The following is a 22,366-nucleotide window of genomic DNA, read 5'->3' as shown; positions in this document are numbered from 1 at the left end:
GCTGCTAAAGGTGCTTCTACAAGCTATTGAATAATAGGGTGTACTTAGTTTTTCACCTGCTTCTGCATTTTGATTTATGTTTTGTTCAATAAATAGTGACATGTTATGTTGTGTTGTTGTTCATGTGAGATTGTATTTAAATAGTTGTAAGATCTGATAAGGACTAAATCATTTTTTATTATGTCATGATATTTACAATCTTAGAACTGACAGAGGGTTTATTTCTTTTTATGACAGTATATTTAAGTTGAAAATCATTTGGGTATTTAAAGGGTACTAGCAGAATTTAGCTCTAATATTGATGTTGGTGATACAGCTAATATTTTAGAGTCTAAAATCTCCTATTGTACTCTTAAACATAGCAAATTGTCCATAATACTGCTTTGTCTGTCACTGTTCTGGAGTTAGGGATGCTCTTCAGCAGGTTTTTTTTTTTTTTTTTTTGGTAATAGTTCACTGGCTCACCTGTGCAAGCTAATGTTTCCATGGTGGAACAATGCAAATCCAAGAAGCAATAAACAGAGCAAAAACAATAGGGCCTTCGCACAGTTTGTGCTCAGGCCCTAATTAGATGTTTTAGTGTCATCATAGAGTAGTCAACATAATAACACTGTAGTGGCAGACCAAAGCTTGAATGGACTCTCTGTGATGTCATCATTGATTGGCTGAGGTACTTGTTGTCCCAGGGGTATCATAAATGCTGGTCTCTGTACATCGGCCCCATCTGCTCACATCTGCTCATATCGGCTAGACTTGTGGGTTGAAAATCCCACGTGCTTGGCTGGAGGTGGATTACCATGATACTGAGGATGACTCTTTGATCAGCTCATATTATGCACGACACCTCAAAGTGCTTTGATAGGAAAGGCTGATTTTTTTTTGGGGGGGGGGGGTCACACAGAGCGGGCACTAACGTGAGACTGCATCAGACAGGCATGTGATTGATGTCTTTGCTAGCGTCTGTAGGCAGGTTAATGGTGTGATTGTGAAGGTAATCTCTGTGTTCTCATTAAAGGATAATGGAGGACCAGCAGACCCTGGAAGATGGAGCCCTGGCTGGTGCTTTCACAAGGAGCTCAGGCTTTTTACATATGCAGTTGGGAGCCTCATTTGATGTATATGCTTTGAGGAAGGCAGGCCAGCCAGCAGACTGTCAGTGAAAAGTTGATGACTAGCTGTGGAATCAGCCACCCTGCTGTAGTGGCCATGTAGATGAGGTGTAAGTTCAGGTTGGTGATAGTTTGTCTTGGTGTCACAAAGTGGTGGTTTTGGTTTGCTCATTGTCACACTCAAGAATGGAGAGGACTCCTTGTAGCTGCTGGCTCAAAAACAAGCTCTGGGTCACCAAACTGCTCCGCCTCACCAAGCAAACATGAAAACAGTTCCTCGTCATTGGGAATAAAACCTGCCTCAGCTGAAGCAGCTCAGTTGCTGATGTACTCATAACCAAAAGATAAAGCTGGAGCAATATTTATGGTGCCATTGTGCTTCACACATTTTCACTGTTTGTGCACCAACACGCCAACATTAATGTCATGTTCTAAAGGGACAGAAGTGCTGGGATGGTGTGGTGGGGCAAATGGAGAGTGGTGGGGAGGGTTAAATATGGGTAGAGCTGAGTGAAACACAACAGCATAGTGTAGCAGGCAGCTGACTGAGAGCGGCAGACTATTGCATCTGTATTGATTGGGCTCCAGCCTTTTCCATTTTCCATGAACTCCTCTGAGCTGCTCCAAGTGGGAGTGATGGGGGGATTTGCCTGATCTTTATGATATTTCTTTAAACATGATGCTGTCGTTATGCCTCCCTGGGGAAGACACCAGCCATTTCCAGTAAATCAAAGGCTCTCCGTCCCTCGCTGTTTTCCACACACCTTATTTATAACCCCACTAAACCGCCCCCAACACATTGCCACCATTCTCATAAGTGTTTTCTGCCTTTGCAAAATGAATGTTTTTTCAAGTGCAGCTGTACCGATGAGGAGGGGCCCCGGCTCTGCTATACTACACACTTGACCCACTGTTGTGCAGTCCATTGAGCTGATCCGACAGAGTCTGTAATCAACAGTGACAGAAATGACAGACAATAGATGACAATAATTTGAATTCTGTCTGCTCTTTGAGTGAGAGGCCATTTGAAGAAGCCTGATCTGATCTACTGTTGCAGAGGACATCGAGAGGCAGATTCTGACTTACAAAAACAGGCCTGAGGTCTTAGCGGGAGCTGGGAGCAGGGTAACCCACATACCCACTAGTGCAGGTGCCCTCTCCATGGGGCCAGGTGGTGGCTAATTCGCTTTCTTTGTCCCTCCTAATGAATCGTTAATTGGTTTGCATCACCCGCAGTGCCAAGGATAGCAGGTGCTGAGTGCTGCTGGTGATGGAGGCCACTGGCAAGTCTCCTCGCAAACACCGGCACCTACATTTAACAGGCCAAATGTCACCTCGCAACATGTAATGTCTTGGCAGTTAAACGAGAAAGATATGGTTATAGTTTCTGCCTTGTTTCTCTAGTTGTCACCGCCTATGTACAGTAGAAGCCACACAGCATTTTTCTGGTGTGCACAAATAAAAGACAAGCAGAAATGTTTGATTTATTGGCTGGATGCTGTGAGGCTGACCTTTGCTCTTGTTACCGTTCATTTATTGTGAGCAATAGGAGATTTTTGCATGCTTTCTGCTCTGTGTAAAAGCATCAATTTAACGCCTGCAGCGCAAATATTCTGTGCATTGTGAGTTAGACGTGTGCCAGGATTGTATCAGTCCATGTTTTCCTTAATGGCATCTTCTCCCCTGCAGGTGGTTGCTCTGAACAAGCGCAGTAAGGAGGCAGAGTCTGCGTTCCTGGGAATCTACAAACAGCTTATCGAGGCCCCAGGTGAGTCTCCCACTAAGACCTGAGATGTGCATCTTCACAAACAACAGCAGCAGCAGCAACATAAACACCGGTGTTACTCCTAGAATTATCTCTCTCCCTTCGAAGATCACTCCCCAGAGATCAATTCCCTATCACTGGACCAGCCTTCTAAGTGTTCACAGAGAGACATATCATGTATATGTGAAGCAAAAAGTAATTTTCTTGCCATAGATAGATATGGTGGAACAGTATATGATATAAGATGCATAAAACCCTATAGCCTGTGGCTCTTATCTGTTTTTCAAAGTCTGCGCTCTCAGAGTGGTTTCCAAAACTCTGCGTGAGGCCACTTCAAAACCCAGCACTGGTCCTTGAGTGTAGCCTGGCTGAGGAGCGAACACATCCTTGAGGAGCTCTGCTGTTGATTGTGGAGGGCCAATTAAAATCCCAACTGAAGTCTGGCTCTGTGCGGAACGCAGGCCTGATGAGGCCAATGGGGGAAAAGGGGGGAAAGACGGTAACTTAGAGCAGAGGAAAGACATATTGCGTGTTTATTTAGTTGTTATTTCAATGCCACACAGGGCACATGTACTGTATTGCTCTTTGTTGCAGGAGACGGCAGCAAAACGCAGCCCAATCTCAGTCTAGATCAGAGAAACACTTGTGGCAGGAGTAGAGAATGCTGTTTACAGATTCAATGAATACAAGATAAAAGTCTGCGTCAGAGAAATAGCGACGGCGGCAACTGACTTTTAAAGGTCTCCATTTTTCCTTGAAGTCCCCTGCTTGATATTGCACCACCACACACATACACACCCCCACACACATACACCCCCACACACACATACACATACACTCTCACACACTTTGAATGGAGTTATTTCCTTGATAAAAAGATAGCTTTCTTTGAAGATGTATTCAGTTTGATTTTCTGACCTATACCTTTTATATCAAGGCCTTAATTCAAACCCAGGAGGGTCGTGTGAGATATATTGTCACAAAACTCTCTCAAGTAGTAAATAGAGTCAACTAAGAGTTATGTTATGTTCAAGAATAAAGACTGTAAAATAAAAAAAACAAAAAAAAAAACAAAGGCCACTGTCACCCAACATCAGCTGTTAAGAAAAAGCATTTGTTTGCAGGGTAACGTCTCTTTTATATGCAGTGTATTTATTCACACTGGTGTGGTCATTATATCGAATATACAGGAGTAGACATTCCTGCATCAGGTTACATCAGGTGACGTAGCGCAGCCAGCCTCCTACCTCCATTTGACCTTACATTTACAAAGGGAGTCTGTTTCACTGTAGCACTGCGACTCATACAGAGCGAAGCGAGTTGTTTTCACTCTCAGCACTCGGCAAAGGTCAGGGAGTTGGCTGAAGTACCATGAGGCAGTCATTGCTTATAACTCCAAGGGAGCATGATTTAACAGTGTAATAACTACTCAATAAAAACTGTAATAACACTTTAATGATAACTCTGAGATACTTACATTAGTTCAATATTGCTTTTTATTACGCAGTCTAGCAAAGGTGGTTTCATACAACGACAAAATTGCAGTACAATGCAAACCCAAAAAAGCAGACAGAAAAATTACTACACTACATGACTACATAATCCTGTCTGCGCTACTGCGGTGATAGTCAATGACCCTGCTACCCACTGCACTCATGGTGTCACAGCTTTGTCCTTCTAATATGCATCTAAGCAACTATAGTGTGAGATTAGTGGAACAAATGTAAAGTGAGTCAGTGTAGCAGAGCGTCTTTAATAGCTTCTGTCCAAACCTTGCTGCTGCAACCTCAGTATTAATGGACAAGTGCAGATGTACTAAATAGTTCAGGTTAATCAAAAATAATCACTTTTAACTCAAACAAGCAAGAATATGCTACAGAAATTCAAAATACTGTAAGCGCATTTTTTGAATAATAAGTTTAGATTATTAAATCTGTTTCTTTACTTTAAGCAGTGTTTTCAGTGTAACCACATTAAATATTGAGTATCTAATGCATTTATAGAAAGCAGAATATTGTTTAAATGGACATTAATGGATTTCCAGGCTTCTTACCCCTACGTTTAACAGTCATGCATAAGTGACAAGGCCAAATTATAACTTTCAGTTTAAAATTAAGCTCTAAAAGTTATTTGGATGAGGTTGCAACTCATAGTCTATCCATTCTGGGGATAGAACAGGCACAATCACATAGCTGTCCTCAGTAACATGTGACACAATTAGGGGACATCTGTAAATTGTTGCTATAACCAAAGCTGCACTTTCTCTGAATACACAAGCTTTTTAAAGGAGAATTAAACGACTTACTTTGAACCTCTCTCAGATAATTTTTGCACAACTTGTCACTCAAAAAATATTACATTATCGTGTTCTGATATGGCCGGGGTCTCCATGTCGTTGTGCTGGAATGTCTCACTCTGTGGTTGCCTACTCGCATAGTGTAGTTTGATATCAGCAGCCAAACCACAGGCAGAGCACTGCGTGCTTATGTTTTGGGCCCTTCCAGTGCCATCTGCGAGAAGGGCCTACAGTATCCTGTGCATGTTTGTCACTGTACATCTTGCTGCTGGTGTCCAAGGTCACCCCCCCACCCCCCCCACCCACCCACCCCTCGCTAGAATGGATGACTCCAGGTACACCGGAGGACAGTCATTTGGCTGTGGCCCCACTTCATTTCTCTCTGCCCCTCAACACAACAGTGAGCTTTCCCACCATTCCCCCAACAAATGCTACAGCTCATGTATTTTTAATCTTTTGACAGATGCAATTATTCTTTACACGCTGTGCTCGTTAATCTTAATGCAGTTATTACTATTCATTGCAGGACGTTTTTTCACCTCCTATTATTTTATTTGAAAGTGCCTCTCCCTCAGTGTGTGTCTGTGTGCACGCTCGGTGTGCGCCGACACTAAGGCTGTGGTCCAATCGGAGCAGGCCGACGGCAGAGTTAATGAATGCAAGCAGCGAACAAGGAAAGGAGGGGGAGGGGCCCCACGTGGCAGAGGCTCAATAAGTGACCTGTTGTATATGGATATCATTAACATCTAGTCACATATCAGTTATTCACTTTGCCGTGCCCACTATTGGATCCAGAAAGCATATCCATTACAGTTGTGAGATTTCAGCGCGATAATGCTGCTGTTTGTTAATGCTCCCGTTCACATTGCAACAGTAAACTCAGTGCAGAAATAACTTCTTGATGCAAGTGATTGAAGTGATTTTTTTCGTCTCCTTTCATGAGGCCCCTAAGCCGAGATGTCAATCCACTGGAGTGTTTCATTAGTGTTCTATATTTTGATTTGCCTGTGACATCTCCCCATGCTGTGCAGTGTAACTCCTACCCAGTCTGGGGCTTGAAAGAGGTCTGTTAACAGTGTTTCCCTAACAATGTTTATATCACCTCCACATGGTTTTGATCAGCGCACATAAACACCTCCTGATCACTGAATGCTGAAAAACAGTGGCAGCTTCTGCCCGAATTCATCGGTTTCCCAGAGATGCTCCCGACTCCGTCTCTGTCTTTTTCTTCCTCTTTCTCTCCTGGAGTGTGCGAGTGTATGTGCGCGTGCGTGTGTGTTCGAGTGGCGTTTGAACGTCTGCGTTTGTTGCCACCTCTGTGAGAGCAAGGAGGCCCTGTCGCCAGGGGCGTAGCCCTGAGACTGACGCTCCAGGTGTTTGCTCTTCCTCTCCTCCTCGCAGTTCACACACTCATCCCTCAGGATCCACCCCGCTCCCCCACTCCTTTAGAACACATCTCCTTTTATCTGAGCAGGGAGCTCACTGAGACTTTCTGAAGATTCTGATCTGAATACACCCCTCTAAGTGTGTGTGTGTGTGTGTGTGTGTGTGTGTTGGGCCTACAGCGTGTCTGATGTGTGTCTATTTATCTGGAAATGTTATGACAACAGTGCTTGCTAGTGGTGACCACGAGTACTGCAGAAGAGAGCACAAGTACAAGCAGCTTTTTGCCACATTAAGGCACATGTCATCTTGTGTTAGGAGACGCTTGTAAATGCCTCGCATATTCACATCAGATGTTTCCCTCGGCTATGAGATTATCTGAGCACGGCGCACTGACCTTAGTAATTCTGAGTTATTCAGATGCATAAAGAATAGTTGTCCTTCTTCAACCTCCCGTATACAAATGCAAGCACGAGCAAGAGAGGCCTGCAAGGCACAGTGAGCTGGCTTTATTATAATTGTGCAGCTGAGTACCTGCAGTCAGGAGGAGAGCAAAGGAGAAGTGCCTTGTGCATTTGTGGCAGTCGTGTTGGAAAATAAGGGCATATAAAAGCTGATGGAAAATGAAAGCTCTCTGGGCGGGACGAGATTATGCACAAGTGATTAATAAGAGCAGTAATAAACAAAGGCCCAGGAGATGTTTGAGGTGCTTAATAATGCATTATGTTCATAAAAGAGCTGGGGCCTCTCCAACTGATCCCTGTGGAGTAGGAGACCCCAGAGGGACCAGGAGAGTGTGCTCTTAAAAGACGGCAGCTGTGTGTCTGTGTGTGTAGGAATGTGTGTGTGTGTACCTGAGAGATGTAAGCAAATGTTTCAAAAAAATTTAAAGGCAATAGGCGAGTATATTTGATGAGGTTAAGTCATTGTGATTTGTCTTACAAGTCTAATAAAAAAGACTGGAAGGTAGGTGGTTTTATCATTGTCACATTTCCAGTGAAGTTTGGTTTGGATGTTATTGGCACTTCTTTTTTTTTTTTTTTTTTTTCTTTTTTTTCCATTGCAGCATCTCGTGTTAATTTTAAATGCTGTCTAGCTCTACTCTTTGTTCCAAAGCCCCGGTCTTTGTTCTGAGCTTTAAAATGTCTCGGTATTGATGTCATTCCTTCTTCGTCCTTCAGTCTGTCAAACAAAGACGTAGAATGGCAATGAAAAAGAACAGGTTAAAAAGTTTCTCTTTCAGCTTTGTTTTGTTCGTGCACACAAAGCCGCCGCTTCCCACAATCATATTTTTTCATTCCACCTTCTATCTTTTTTATTTTAGCATTTTCTCACTCCTGCCACATCAAGGGTAAAGTGAGACTTGGGTTTGCTATCTGAATATCAAATGCTCGTTGGTTTAAAATACGCCACAAAAGCAAGAAGCTATGCTTCTGAATTTTGTTGCAAGTGGTTTGTGTTTCTTCTAATCAAAACTAATCCTTGACTGGTAGCAGAAGAGAGGCACCATTTTTATTTGATACATCTCATGTCACTTTACATTGTCTGTGAAGGTGAAAGTGAAGCTTTAGTGTTCTGTCAACCTAGTTTTAATCCTTGACAACAATATTACAGCAGTCTTACTGTTTGTTGCAGCAGCACCAGAGCATGTTTATGGACCTTGAAGTCCACTCAGAGGAAAAAAAACAAGACTGTTTTGAATGAAAAGAAAAAACCTTGGAGCACAGCCTTGTAAATTAATTTGTTCGTGTTGTATGATGGGAACACAGCTGGCCTCATTAACATGCGCACAACAAATAATTATAGCGTTTTTTTTTTTCCCCTTCTCTCTTCAGCCAGCCAATGCTTGGCTAATGGGCTTGCTGGGTTAATTATGTCAGAGCGTAATTACACAGGGCCCAGGGAGACATAATGGTGCACCCTACTGCGCCCACACCGCCTAATGATGGTGTATCGCTGACAGGGCCAAGACGGACCGCCCCGACACACCTGCTTGTCTTGGCGCACGCCGCACTCGTCCACCCCCACTCACCTAGACACACAGCCTGAACCTGTGCGCCCTCCTCCCCCGGTGCCACGCGACATCCGCTGAGCCAGGCTTTGGCTCCTGCTCACCCTGGACTGCAGGCTCACCCAGATAGAGTAACTGCTTTGAGATGTGTAATAGCACAGAAACAGCAGTGCAGTGACCACAAGCAAGCAGCTACAGGGTGGTAACCTCATTATCACTCAGCTAAAGTGATGAAACTCAATATCAACACAGCAAGCGAGGTGGTATGAAAACTTTCAAAAGTCACGCTAACCTTTGTTGAACATCAGTTAGGGTTACATTAATCAAATGGGTATTGTTTATGTAGTTTGGCCTTCTTTTATGTTGGTATTAATTACATTGTAATTTCTAATTAAGGATGCACACACATCCAGAATGAAAACCTCCAGCACCCGCATGCATCTTGTCTACTCCCAGTTTCCTCATATACAGTTAATGATTAGTGCCGACTTACTCATGGATACAGAAAGTTAAGACAAACAATATTTGGCATCATCAATAATGTGGCAACATCAGTATAGTACAGTGTTTTATGTTAAGCCATTATGCTTTTTTTTTCTTTTTTTTTTTAAATTTGTATAGCTAAGCTCTGCAGTAGACTGGTGACCTGTTCAGGGGGTTCCTGGCCTCCCACCCTATGACAGCTGAGATAGGCACCAGCTTCCCCTCCTCCTGTGACCCTGAATAAGTGATTAAGAAGATGGGTGGATGGATGGATGGGTATTTATAGTTAATAATGCCTAATTTTAAAGTATGGTCTTAACCACAGACTGAATAAAAAAGATGGTTGTACCCACTGTAAAATCTGCCTTGGGTTTGTGAACCAAAGGGGGATATAGGAGGATTTTTTTTTTTTTTAGCCAGAAATGACTACATGTGGACGAGGTGGTGGAGTTCAGTGTTATCAGCTAACACTGGCTCTGCAAAATGCATTCATAGTCTTTATGGGTGGATACCTATACATGGATATATACCTAGTCATTTTTGTTGAGTAACACAAAACTGCCTAATAATGCAGTTAACGCCATAGCAAGCCAGTGTTAGTTGCATAAAATGTTGAATGCATCTAAAAATGCTCCAAAAGGCATTAATAGCACAAACATAGTTGAAAGTGAAATTCAGTGACATCAGGTGATGCCAGGCAGATGACTAGCAGCTGCCACCTTTCACTCGGATTGGCCTTTTAACCTTAATATTTATAGAAGTGAGTTAAAAAAAAAAAACCCAAACAAACTTGGCTCTAAACACCAAAACAATTTTATGTAGCAGCCAGTCCCCGTGTATAATTTACCTGCAAAGTTGGGCATTTTAACATGTGATTTAACTATGTGGATTGACTCACTTTTGGAACTGACCTCAAGTGGTCATTTGAGGAACTGCAGTTTTTGATACCTGGAAGTCACTGCTCAAGCTTAACACATTCTCCCTGTTTTCATGTATATAATGACATTTATAATACTCTTTTTTTTTTCCTTCATTTCTGAGATCTCATTAATATACTTTGTATTGCTAATAAGAAGTTGATTCAAACAAGAAACACAAGAAGTCAGACAGGCAGACATATCGTAAGCACTCCTTCATTCAGAAGAGAAAAAATATCACCCCGTTCAGTGGCTGTGATTTCAGTGGTTGCAGATCTGGACCTATATTAACCAGAGAAAATGATGCATTAAATGTCTTGTGATTTATTAGCTGAAACGACCCGCTGTTGCCCAATCACTTACCATGACCTGAGAGCACACATCCAATCATCCATAATTAAGATAAGGGATGAATTAAAAATGGAACCATTTATTTGGGCAGACTCTGGTGTGACTCACACAACGTACATAATGCCTCATCAGCTGCATTATATTTCTTGATTGGCAAGAATGTGAACTTTAAGGTTAATGTTGAATTCCTTTCCAATTCCAGTTTTTTTTTTTTTTATGGTGGATTTAACACCAGAGCTGCTCTAAGAAGAACCTCCAGCGCTTCTTAGTAGTTACATCAATTAGTAGCTCTGTTTTCCAAAGTTAACTGCAGTCTTTCTGGACTCTCCTTGAGTAACTGTAGATCCTGGCCCCTCGGAGAATATCCTCTCTGCTCTACTTTGATGGGGGTTAATTTTGTATACAGACTTAAGTTATATCCCTTCACTTTAAATTTGACTTTACTTTACTCCCCTGCCACTGATTGATAATCCTGGCTTGTCCATGCGTGAAAGATCCCTTACTATAATCTCTGTCCTTTGATCATTAAAAGTTGAAAGGATATATGGGAAAGAGGCTGATAAAGTGATTTCTGTGACAGTGGGTCGATGGAATAGCAGTGCTTTAAGTCATCCTGTTTGTCTTAGAAGAGCTGTGCTCTTAATAGTGATGTCCCTCGTGACTGATGCAATATCTCTACAGTTGGTGTAACAATGAATGCAGACAATGTTTGACTGTAAACGGTCCTGGGAAAAATAGCTCAATCAATTAAATGGCCCAAAATGTTTGTCTGATGAAAATGCAGATATGGCGAGTTGCAATGTACGAGCAGGATTTCAACAAATTGCACGTTGCAAAAGTTTTTGGCTCTTTGATGAGCATTTATTATTTCGTGGCCTGCTGGTTTAGAGTTTGCATTCTCTCGGTGGCATCTGGCAAAGTTTAAACGTCTGTGGCTCCAACTTCTTATGAAAAGTCACTTCAGTCAGTGCCCATACTGAAGAAGGGATCCAATTGGGTTCCACACAGAAGTCTAAGATGAGTGGATGAAAGCTGTGGGAGAAAAGTTTGTGCAGCAAAGCAGCGATTTTCCTCCTCTTTTAGAGTTTTGAAGGGCTGCGGTGTGTGTGTGTGGGTGAGTGTGAATGTGTGCGCGTGGCTCTTGCCTCCCCCCCCTCCTTGTCAAGGAGCTCCCCTGAGCTTCCTTCTCTGTGCTTTGGCACTAGAAGTCACCTCCTTTGGTGTTCAGCAGGCAGGTACACAACAGGAGCAGCTCTCTCTCTCTGAGCTGTTGAACTTTTCGGGAGGGGAAAAAAGGGAAGGGGAAGATTAAAAACAGCCCTGTGATGTGGAGTGCCGAGCTGCCTCCTGAGAATTCCTGGCATAATAATTTAAATGATCAAATGATACAGAGGAGACTTGTTAGCTGAGAAACAGCCTCCTAGTTGGCCCCATGGGCCTGGTGCTGCCGCGCATGCATTGCAAAACAGCTCCTCTGTTGTGCTAAAGAATCCCGCTTTTTTTTTTAACCTCCTTTTCAGGAGCAGAGTTTTTCTACACTTTGCCTAGGTGTATATTTGGGACTTAAGTCTCCGTCACATATTCATTGTAATCTTTTTTTGTCTTCTTTGCCATTCATCAGCATGTGAGAGGACTCATTAGATTAGATTTTTGAACATGTGAAGGGTCGGAACAGCACTTGTGTCATTAGGTCCAGGCTGTGAAATTTTCAAAGGCGGCTGAGTGGGGAAAGTCTAAGAGTCACTCTTTGGAAACAAGTCTCAGCGGAATAGCCTGCTTCTGTTGAAACTGCGATGCAGAAAACTCTGTAATGTGCTTCACAGACAGTGCACACAGTTAAACAGCTATTTTGCTTTTTTTGAAAAGTAGAAGTGTATGGATATCATGTGAATCTCAGTTGTTCTTTTGGCACAGATTTGTTTGCGCGTGTTTCCATAGATCCAGCTCCTGTGCTGGAGGCCTCACATTCCCTGGAGGAAAGGCTGCAGCAGCTTCAGAGTTCAACCCCAGACAGCGAGGCCCTGGTACGGGAGATCAGTGGGCACTGGAAGAAACACCTGGAGTGCCTTGAAAAGACAGGTTGGGCTCAAGTCCTCTACATTAGGCAGCACACAGGTGGCTGCTACAGTACATGTCTGTGGGTATGCAAAGCTTCATTAAAATGCACCCGGTCTTAAAATATAATAGAAGATCTGAGGAAGTGTGTAAAAGCAACAATGTTAAACAAAAATGAACTGTTGTATTTAATATCAGAGCCTTCACTTTATAAACTCATGGCACCTCTCTTCATTTACACAGAGCCTGCAGAGGACGATCAGGGAATCTCAGACACAGCAGTGAATAAAGAGGCCCCAGGATCCAGCTCTCCAGCCTCCCTGATGACCCCAAATAGCACTCCGGCTCCTGGAGCCCCGGATTCCCCACAGCAGAACCACCGGGATCGAGCTGATGATGGAGGGTGAGAGCTAGTTTTTATTTTAGAAAAGTAACAAACGTTTGTTACAGCCTGTGCCACACAAATGTTTGTAATGCTGAATTAAATGTGATGTTTAAGATTATAAAAATGTTATGTTTCCAACACATCCTTAGTTGACCACTCACAAGAGGTTTGTCATTTTATTTTAGGAATTAACTGGAATAGATTTACAGACGTTAATACTCCAAAAAGATATGTTTCCATACTTTACTCAGCTGCACCTTTTTTCTGAAGCATTCTAAAAGCTACTTTCAGTTGTTCCCTTATTAACAAGAGGTCACCACTGCAGGTAGTTCATGCATTTGATTTGTCAGATTTTTTTTTTTAAACACCAGATCCCCTTCCTCAACCCCAAAGAGATTTGTGTCTCTTTCTGGAAATGAACCGTGGATTTTTTTGCTTGCTAGGCGAGTGGAGCTACTCCCGTAACTTTAGGACTCCCCTCTTAAAATTTCCAGTCTTCTCTGATTGGTCAGTATGGCAAAAATGAGGCGACATTGGTTACCTTCTAGCCGGTGTTTAAGTCTGACGTCATTTCCGGGTCCAAATGCTCCTAAATAAACATATGACAACTGTTCACTATTAAAGATGACTGTAACATACCTTATTAACTGCAGCATTTACGCTTCTCTTTCTCATCGGTAAAATGACAGCTGAGTGTGTTTTGTTTTTTTTTTTCGTGTGGGTTAAAACAACCAGGGACACGGCATTGCGGCATATTGATCACGTGACATTTTGGACCCGGAAATGGAAATCTACGTCATCACTTAACAACCGGATAGCTGCCGACTGCTTAAAAAAAACAAAAACATTTTAGCTTCTGTCGCTTCTAACATTTTCTCTGGGTAATAACTTTACACACAAATATATACAATATCATAACAACCATTTCTGTAACTTATTGTAGCTTAAAATGTATGGCTATGATGTAGGAAGGAACTGACAAGAGTTTCTTTTCTCAGGGAGGAGGAGGAGAGCGCTGACGTTAGTTTGGCTGACAGACTATCAGAGGCCGAGGAGAAGATCAAAGTTCTGCATGCATGTAAGTGGTTTAAACACTGGCATGTGCTGTAGCTGTTAGATTTAATATCAGCCTATTAAAGACCCATTGCTTGTCTGATTGCAGTATGGTGCCCCCTGCTGCAACACTGCTGCCCCATTGGTGCGCCGTTTACATAAATAAAAGTCGAAATTGACATTTTTGCCAATGGAAACTCATAACAAGCTGTGTTTTGAATCTAGAAAGGATATTGATCTATCCAGAAATTGGATCTGTACAATGTAGCTTTAAGGTAAAAGTTCCCCTGTCTTTTTTTGTTTTTTCTTTGCTTTTTTTGTCAGTTAATTTCTGACTTCCGCCCCCTCCTGTGTGTTTCTCATTAGCTTTGAACACTGCACAGACAGAGCTGCTGGAGCTACGGTGTAAATACAACCAGGAGATGATGAACAAGTAAGAGTCTGCCTCATGTTTCATGTTTTCTGTTTACTTTAACACATATTTCCATCAAACTTTCAGACATTTTCCCGCTCCCTCCTGCAATCGTGATGGTTACACGCCGGCATCACAGGTAGCATTTCAAGTGCTCAAGCTGCTCTTATTTTACCTACAGAAACTCGCGTCCAGTGTAGAGCTGAGGAATGCCATTGTAAAAGCAGAGAGTGAGAGTGACTCAGCCACTAATGCAGGTCGATGAGAGAGGTCTGTGTTTGCTTTCACTGGCAGCTGGGCCTTGACAGCCCTCAAGAAGAATTGCTTCATTTAAAGATTGCTTCAGAAAACACTCTACCTTGTCCTGGTCTTTGAGCGCAATGTATCCACCACACGGCTGAAATGAATCTGAGCTTGTATGAAGGATGTCGATAGACATTCAAAGTAAACACTCCTTTGTTTGGGTTGTGCTCTAGAGCACAGTCAGCCGCTGCTAATGGATTTTCTCCCAGGCTTAATCCTTGGCACAATTGAACTGATGTCTCTAGACCCGCCGCCATCCATTTTGTCGGATTGGACACATTTTCAGTTCGGCCTTACCTTTTGCAAAGAGCTGCAATGTGAAAGAGCATCTCTGTCATGTAGTTTGTCATACTGTGTGTGCGTGTTGCCCTGCTCACATTCCTCAAGGCTGGCAGTAGCAGCAGTGACCCCACAGCTCCAGCTGTAGTTATCCCTCCCTGACCCCAAGCCTCTGAACACTGGGCCAGCCTCTATTACTCTCACTGACTGTTTCCTCAGTGTTGATAAGAAAAACTATTTGTCTGCCTCGGCTTGAGTAGCTGAACAGGTAATCAATACAAAACATTTTCCGTACTGCACAAGTTCATTAAACGTAGAACTGACACCTGTTAGTGTTTACTGTCAGCAGGGTGCCATCTATCCGGGCCTTATTGAGCATGCCCAGGACCCTCTAAAACCAGGAGTGCGCCACACAACTCTGAGTACTAACCCCAAGCATCTGACTGATGCTGTAGCCGTTTTCACACATGCATCACATCCCTGAACTTTTCTAATACTTTCCTGACAAAGCTGCACGTGAGAATGTCTAATCAGACATTTGCGTTCTCACGTGCACCCGCTGGCTCTCTTGCAATGTCTCATTGTGTTGAGTGAATCGCACAGTTTATCTTCTGGTGCATTTATTAGTAGTGCGTGGATGCCATGTGTCCTGCCTCCTGCACGCATCTAGCTCCCCTAAACATTGCAGCAGTTTGCATCACATATGAGAGAGAGCAACTGATTCTCACCAAATTGTCCCAAGTTCATTTGTCTTAATGTCTTACGCACAAGTATTGAAATATTGTGTTTGTGCTTTCTTGTGATCCCGTTAGATTAATAATATTTCAAGTAATCACACCTTTAGATGTGAGACAATGGGGCAGATGGGCGCAAACAGGAAAGATAATGAGGGTTTGGCTGAATATAGTTAGTTTAATAAGGATTTTAAAAGTCTGATGCGTTCTTTGAACAGTTTTATTTCCTTTGGTTAAAAAGGACTGCTGTGTCCCGAAACTTGAGAAACCTATGTGCATATTTAAATCAATCACAGCGTTCTCGTTAATTCATCCTTATCTACCTTTTGAAAATCAGATCCCATGTGTGCAAAATGAAACTGTTGAACTTCAAACACACCTCATGAATAATCCTGCTGAGCTTCTGTTTAAATTAGACTTCTCTGATTGTTAGATGTATGGAGGTTGGAAGTTGGAGTTCAGCCTCAAGAATTCTGAGGGGGAAAACGAATCATGTGTGCATCCATTTGCTGCTTGGCCACAGAGATTGTGTCATCAGAATTGTTTTTGGGTATCTAGGATTTTTAATGACCTGCAGCTCATACACACCCATTAAACTTGGTGGATTTTTCCCAAAAAATTATGATATTCAGAACTTTCCTGTGACTTTGAGGAAATAAACAGTTTGGGAGTTAATTTTTCTTTACCAGAGTGTTGCTGTTTTTTTTACTCAATGTATGCATAATGATAGTGATTGATGCACAGTAAGTATTAGAAAGACCTCTCAGTATAAATTATATGTGTACATTTATCTGCCTGCATACACAACTTGTACTTTTTTCCCATTTTTGGTCAGTTATTATAAGACCATAGTGTCCTGAAATATGAATTTAGTAAAATGCGACAGTCATGTTCTAGGTTATTTTTTTAAAGTACCTTATTCAGTGTCTCTGTGGGTTCTCAGTCATCCAGGTCATGGTAGTCTTAAGAGCTTGAAAAAAAGGAGACTGGACTTTGAGTTTTTTGAAGACATTTCACCTCTCATCCAAGAGAGTCCCAGGTATTTAAACCCTAGTGGTATTGTCCCCTTTGGAGGTGCTCATTGACTCACTATTGATCATGTGCATCATCACGTGAGCCAAGGTGTGGAAAAAAAGCCGTGAGTCATTACCACCAGGGGTTTCAGGCAAACCCGCTGTGAGACTTTGCCCCACCCCTGTTGAGTTCACCTGAAGTAAGGTGTGAGTGGGGGTTGAGGTGCTTGGGAAGTGATCATAAGACTGCATTACATGTGGCTGTGATGGTCATGCACAGCGGACATAGATGGCTTCTTTTACTCCTCAACCAACTGTCTTCCAAACCAAACAGTGACTCCAGAAGAGTGTAAAGAGGCCATCTTTGACTGTGAAGGACCATCATTGAACAGAGGTGGTGGCTTATGACACCAACTGTCCCCTATCTACAATGCAGTCCTGAGATCCCTTCCCAAGCACCTCAACCCCTACTCACACCTTTCTTCAGGTGACCTCAACAGCTCACATGATAGGATGGGGTAACGTCTCACAGTGGTTTCACAGGAAACCCCTGATGGTAATGACCCACGCCTTTCTTCCCACCTTGGCTCATGCACATGATCAATAGTGGATCAATGACTTCCTCCAAAAGGGACAACCCCCACTGGGGCCTAAATACCTGGGACCCTCCACCTTGTGGTTTTAGAACTAAAGAAGCCTCTTGGAACAGAGGTGGGTGGATTTAAAAAAAAAAAAAAAACTTAAAAGAAGTCCAGTCACCTTTTTTCAAGCTCTTATGATTATCCCATACAGTAACATAATAGTTTTTTTGATTTGTTTTGGGTTTTTTTTTTTGTTTATTTGAAAGTGAAAATATCTCCTCAGTAAACCTTTTCTTTCTCCGTCTGGGTGTGCATGTGCTCCAGGGCGGAGGAGGTCGACGGCATCATGGCGAATCTTGAGAAAGCAAACCAGGTGAGTACAGTCTTCCTGTGCACTCCCCTGATTGAGATGCTCCTTCATTAAGGTAATCACTCCTGTAATCAAGCCTTGGCTTTAATTAGGCACCCTCCGCCCTGTGCCCCCCCCCCCCCTCTTCCTCCCCCTTCTATCCCTCCCCTCTTCCTCCCCCTTCTACCTCCCGTGCCCTGAGAGTGTGATTAGTGAATGTAAACCCGAAGCCCTGTCGGTGGGCGTGCTATGGCAGCACGGTTCCACTCAGCAGAGAACAGGAGACTGCCGAGCGCGATTGATGCCGGCGTGCCAAACACCGGGGTTCTTAGTTATCTCATTGCCTTGATTGCTTCCTATCCTGGTGATACTTCTTTTCGTCTGCTTCTCATTTCTCTGCTCTGATTTTTCTCTCTCACACTCTTTCTCTCTCTCTCTCTCTCTGCTGCTGCTCACTGCCAACCGCTCCCAGATAAATGTTCTGAAAATGAATCATTAATTAGCAGGCCGGGTGTGACAGAGCAGGTAAACAGTTTGGGGAATAAAGTGGGCTGACTAAACACCCCTTGCAGCAGAATAAACCAGTGGCTGCCCTCGCCTACTCGGGGCCCCTGCTCGGGTTTTCATAAAATTTTCTGAGCGAGGGTGCCTTTTTTGATTTATGTGTGCGCTCTCGCTGTGATCAACTCATTAGCCAATTGACGTGGCCAGTGTATGACTAACGCTGCGATGCCGTGTTTGTTCACAGAGAGCAGAAATGGCTCAGAGGGAGGTGGAAAGGCTAAAGGAGCAGCTATCCAGTGGCCAGAGCGTTACTGCCGGAAGCTGCCATCCAGCAGAGGGCACTAGCAGGGTAAGAACTGTGACATGCTTTTTTTTATGGCTACAGTGTGACTAATTTATTACTCAACTGCAAGTATCATTTTGAGATATTAGTACTTTTTATGTGTACTTACATTACATGTTTCTGTCTAGTTCTTCACTATATTTTTCTTTTTCACTGTGTGTATTGACAGAATGCAGATTTAACAGAATAATATTGAAAGATAGCTCAATGTCAGCATTTTACTTCCTGCTTTTGGATTTATGTTTCAAAAAAAAAAATCATAGAAGCAGAACAACACGTGTAGGTATCATCAACTTTTATTCCCCGCAGAGCTAATTTCTGTAATAAATTTAAAGCTTATGGAAAAATACCATCAACTGTATCCACAGCAATGTGAATTTCCAGGTTGGCCTACCAAAAAGTCCCCCCCCCCCCCCCCCCCCCCCCCCCCCCCCCCCCCCCCAGCACACTGTTTCATTTCAAGTGAGCCAGACTAGTAAAATACTGCATTATACAGTACTGTGCAGAAGTCTTGAACCACCCCTCATTTTTTTACATTTTGCTTCCAAGGAGCCAGACTTTGTGATTTCCATCAAACACACTGCAACTTAAGAAAACACCAGAAAATAGAAAAACACTGCAAAAGCGCACACACACACACAAACAAAAAAGACCTCATGAAACACAATGGAAGTGTTTTTGGGGAGGTGATAACGTGAACAGCTGTGGAAGTGGCAAGCTAACAGTAAACGGCTAATAGCTAACCTGTATCTACAGTATTATAAGAATCATGTGATTAAAACACACCTGCACCTTTTTCCGCCTGTCAACACCGATGACTCCTCTGCTTCTTTTAAATGTGTCTCAGTGCGATCCTTTGCATATTTTGGTTTCTGTCACTTACGCAGTTGTTCCATCACATTATTGTCTCCCCAGAAACACTTCCGCTGTGGTTTGTGAGATTTAGTTTTTGTCTACTTCTATTGTGTTTAATTCAACTTCCATTGTGTTTTTTTCCCCTATTTCCATTGTGTTTCATGTGGTTTTGTAGCATTTTTCTATTTGCTGGTGTCTTCTTAATTTGCAGTGTGCTTGACCTCTCAAGGCCACCGTACCAGTCCTTGTACCTGACCATTTTCAGCGGAATTTTTCTTTCAGTTTGTTTGTTAAGCCACTTAACACTGACCTGTGAATAGTTCAAGCATAAAAATGTATCTAACTCAAGGGATCATCTTGACAGAGCTCAGAACAAAAGGCAGCTAAGATCCAAAGAAGAGCTTTGAATGTCCTTCAGGAAGCCTGGAAAATTATTCCTGAAACTATTTCAAGAAATTAGAAGAAAGCTGCCTGAGAGAGTTCAGGCTGTGTTGAAGAATAAAGGTGGTCACACCAAATATTGACTTTCAAGCTCATTAGAATTGCACAAACTGAGTTTGTTTTTGGGTTTTTTTTGGTTGTGTTTTCACATTTCAATAAATTGCTGCACCTATTTCCCCTTTTCCCAGCAAAATATAAGAAGACTGCACCGTAACTTCAAAAAGACGAACAGGCATAAATGTCTAAAGAAAAATAAGGAATTTCATCAGTTTCAACATTATGCCAGTTTTTCACATGGAGTCAGTTTACGAATCAAAGAAACACACTGTCATAGCTTCTATATCACCTTACTTCACCGTGACATGGGGTTGGCTGTGGATAACTCTGGCTTGGTTTAAAGAAATGTGAGCTTACCTATTGGGTTCCATTCTTGACTATAGGAAACATTTCTGGTGTAAATTACAGTGAAAAATTCTAAAAGTAATTTCTACTGTCTCTGCAAACGTTACAGGATTTTAATTGACTTTTTTCTGCCAATTGTAGTAATTCTACTTTTACCTTTTATAACTTGCTTCGTTTTTACTTAAATTTAGGCAAAAATTATTTTCCCATCTTCATCGTCAGTGTTCTGCTATCTTTGTCTTTTCTTGCCATTGAAAATACTGATTTATTAGTATTAGTATTCATTATTAGTGCTTTAAGCATCCCTCAGATTTTGGTCCAGTTACTACATGTTTGTCGGCTGCACATCCATGATGAGAATCTCTCATTCCACCACATCCCAAAGGTTCTCTGTTGGATTGAGATCTGGTGACTGTGGAGGCCGTTTGAGTACAGTGAACTCATTGTCATGTTCAGGAAACCAGTTTGAGATGTTCTGAACTTTGCAACAATGGTGTGTTATCCTGCTGGAAGCATTCACCACAAGATTGATACACAAGAAACACAAGAAAACATCGCCTACACCATTACACCACCAGCAGCAGCAGGATGGATCTATGCTCATGTTTATGTCACAGCTAAAATTGAGACCAGACCAAGTTTTTTTTTTGTCTTTTTTTTTTTTTTTTTTTGTCTCCGTCCAATTCTGGTGAGCCTGTGTGAACTGGAGCCTCAATTTTCTGTTCTCCTGCTCTTTCCTGCTCTTTCCTGCTCTGACGGGAGCGGCATCTGATGTATTCCTTCAAGGTTTGATGTGTTGTGCATTCAGAGATGCTCTTCTGCGTACCTTGGTGGTAACGAGTGGTTATTTGAGTTACTGTTGCCTCCCTATCAGCTTGAAGCAGTCTGATATAAACAAGGCACTTTCACCCAGAGAACTGCTGCTCACTGGATATTTTCCCTTTTTTAGCCCATTCTCTGTAAACCCAACTGATGGTTGTGTAGGAAAATCCCAGCAGATCAGCAGTTTCTGAAATACTCAGACCAACCTGTCTGACACCATCAATCGTACTACATTCAAAGTCACTTAAGTCACTTTTCTTCCATTCTGATGCTCAGTTTGATCTTCAGCAGGTCATCTTGGCCACATCTACATACTTAAATGCATTAAGTTGCTGCTTTGCTGCTACCTGATTGTCTGATTAGACGCTTGCTTTAACAAGCAGTTAAACAAGTGTACCTTACAAAGTGGCCAGTAACCATATAATACAGCAGCTTGAATGAAATGAAGAAATCAGCCTTCTATCAGTCTCTGAAATTAATTAGAATATGCTATTAACTGTTACCTTATCATCTTTGCAGAAGTCATATTCTCTCACCTTTCAGCCATCACCACTACAGAAGTTGTGATTCACGGGCTGCCCTCACTCCCTTTATCGCTTTTTTTCTCTCTCCCTCACTCTCACACCTTTTGTCATGTCTTCCTGTCACCCTGTCAGGAGAAGAACGAGAAGGGCGAGGTGTTGCCCTCCCAGCTAGAGGCTGCCTTGCTGGCTAAAGACCGCGAAATCCTCCGCCTTCTCGAAAACATTCAGAGGCTGCAGTTCACACTACAGGAAGTTCAAGAAACCTCAGCCAATCAGATCCTAGAGCTGGAACGCCAGCTAGCCTACAAGACAGAAGCTATTGAGGTGAGCGGCTGGGACACATGATAAAACATGAAGGAAAGCATCCTCTGTCCTTAAAATCTAGTATTAATCTGAAGTAAAATATTCTTCTTTTGTGTTTTCATTTCAGAGATTAGAAGCTAAACTGCAATCCCAGATGGACTATGAAGAGATTAAAACTGAACTCAGGTGATAATTGGCCTAGAACAGGGGTGGCCAACTCCAGGCCTCGAGAGCCGGTGTCCTGCAGGTTTTAGATGTGTTCCTGATCCAACACACCTGAATCACATATAGAAGTCATTAGCAGGACTCTGGAGAACTTGACTGCATACTGAGGAGGTAATTCAGCCATTTGATTCAGGTGTGTTGGATCAGGGACACATCTAAAACCTGCAGGACACCGGCTCTCAAGGCCTGGAGTTGGCCACCCCTGGCGTAGAACGTGTCAGTAATTCATAGTAATTTTAATGTAAATCCAAATATATGACTTTGCTTGTTTGTTTCTGTCCGTAGTATCTTAAAGGTAATGAAACTGGCTTCAGCAAATGGCAGCTCATCCCAGGTACGTATGTTCCTGCACCTTCTGTTTGCACAGCACCTGTAAGCAAACTTGCCTTCCTTTTACCAAGCAGACCTTTGGTTTCTCCTTAATGTTCTCTTGGTACCAGTGAAGAAAAACTACAGCAGTGCAATTGA

At 42.6% G+C, this 22,366-nt stretch overlaps 1 protein-coding gene across 1 annotated transcript in view; it reads left to right on the top strand.

Moving 5' to 3' along the window:
- Positions 1-22,366, top strand: part of cux2b (cut-like homeobox 2b) — a 98,088-nt gene that overhangs the window by 66,165 nt on the left and 9,557 nt on the right. The window contains exons 4-13 of the mRNA XM_030738439.1: positions 2,799-2,877; positions 12,254-12,394; positions 12,614-12,773; positions 13,754-13,833; positions 14,175-14,241; positions 17,455-17,503; positions 18,228-18,332; positions 21,503-21,694; positions 21,801-21,859; positions 22,184-22,232. Of these exons, the coding sequence (XP_030594299.1) occupies positions 2,799-2,877; positions 12,254-12,394; positions 12,614-12,773; positions 13,754-13,833; positions 14,175-14,241; positions 17,455-17,503; positions 18,228-18,332; positions 21,503-21,694; positions 21,801-21,859; positions 22,184-22,232 (981 nt within the window). The remainder of the gene's footprint in view (positions 1-2,798; positions 2,878-12,253; positions 12,395-12,613; positions 12,774-13,753; positions 13,834-14,174; positions 14,242-17,454; positions 17,504-18,227; positions 18,333-21,502; positions 21,695-21,800; positions 21,860-22,183; positions 22,233-22,366) is intronic.

This window comes from Archocentrus centrarchus, chromosome 9 (genome assembly GCF_007364275.1).
Source record: "Archocentrus centrarchus isolate MPI-CPG fArcCen1 chromosome 9, fArcCen1, whole genome shotgun sequence".
Classification (NCBI taxonomy): Eukaryota; Metazoa; Chordata; class Actinopteri; order Cichliformes; family Cichlidae; genus Archocentrus; species Archocentrus centrarchus.
Note: the sequence above shows the minus strand (reverse complement) of the source record. Positions and strands in the feature narration are given on the sequence as shown.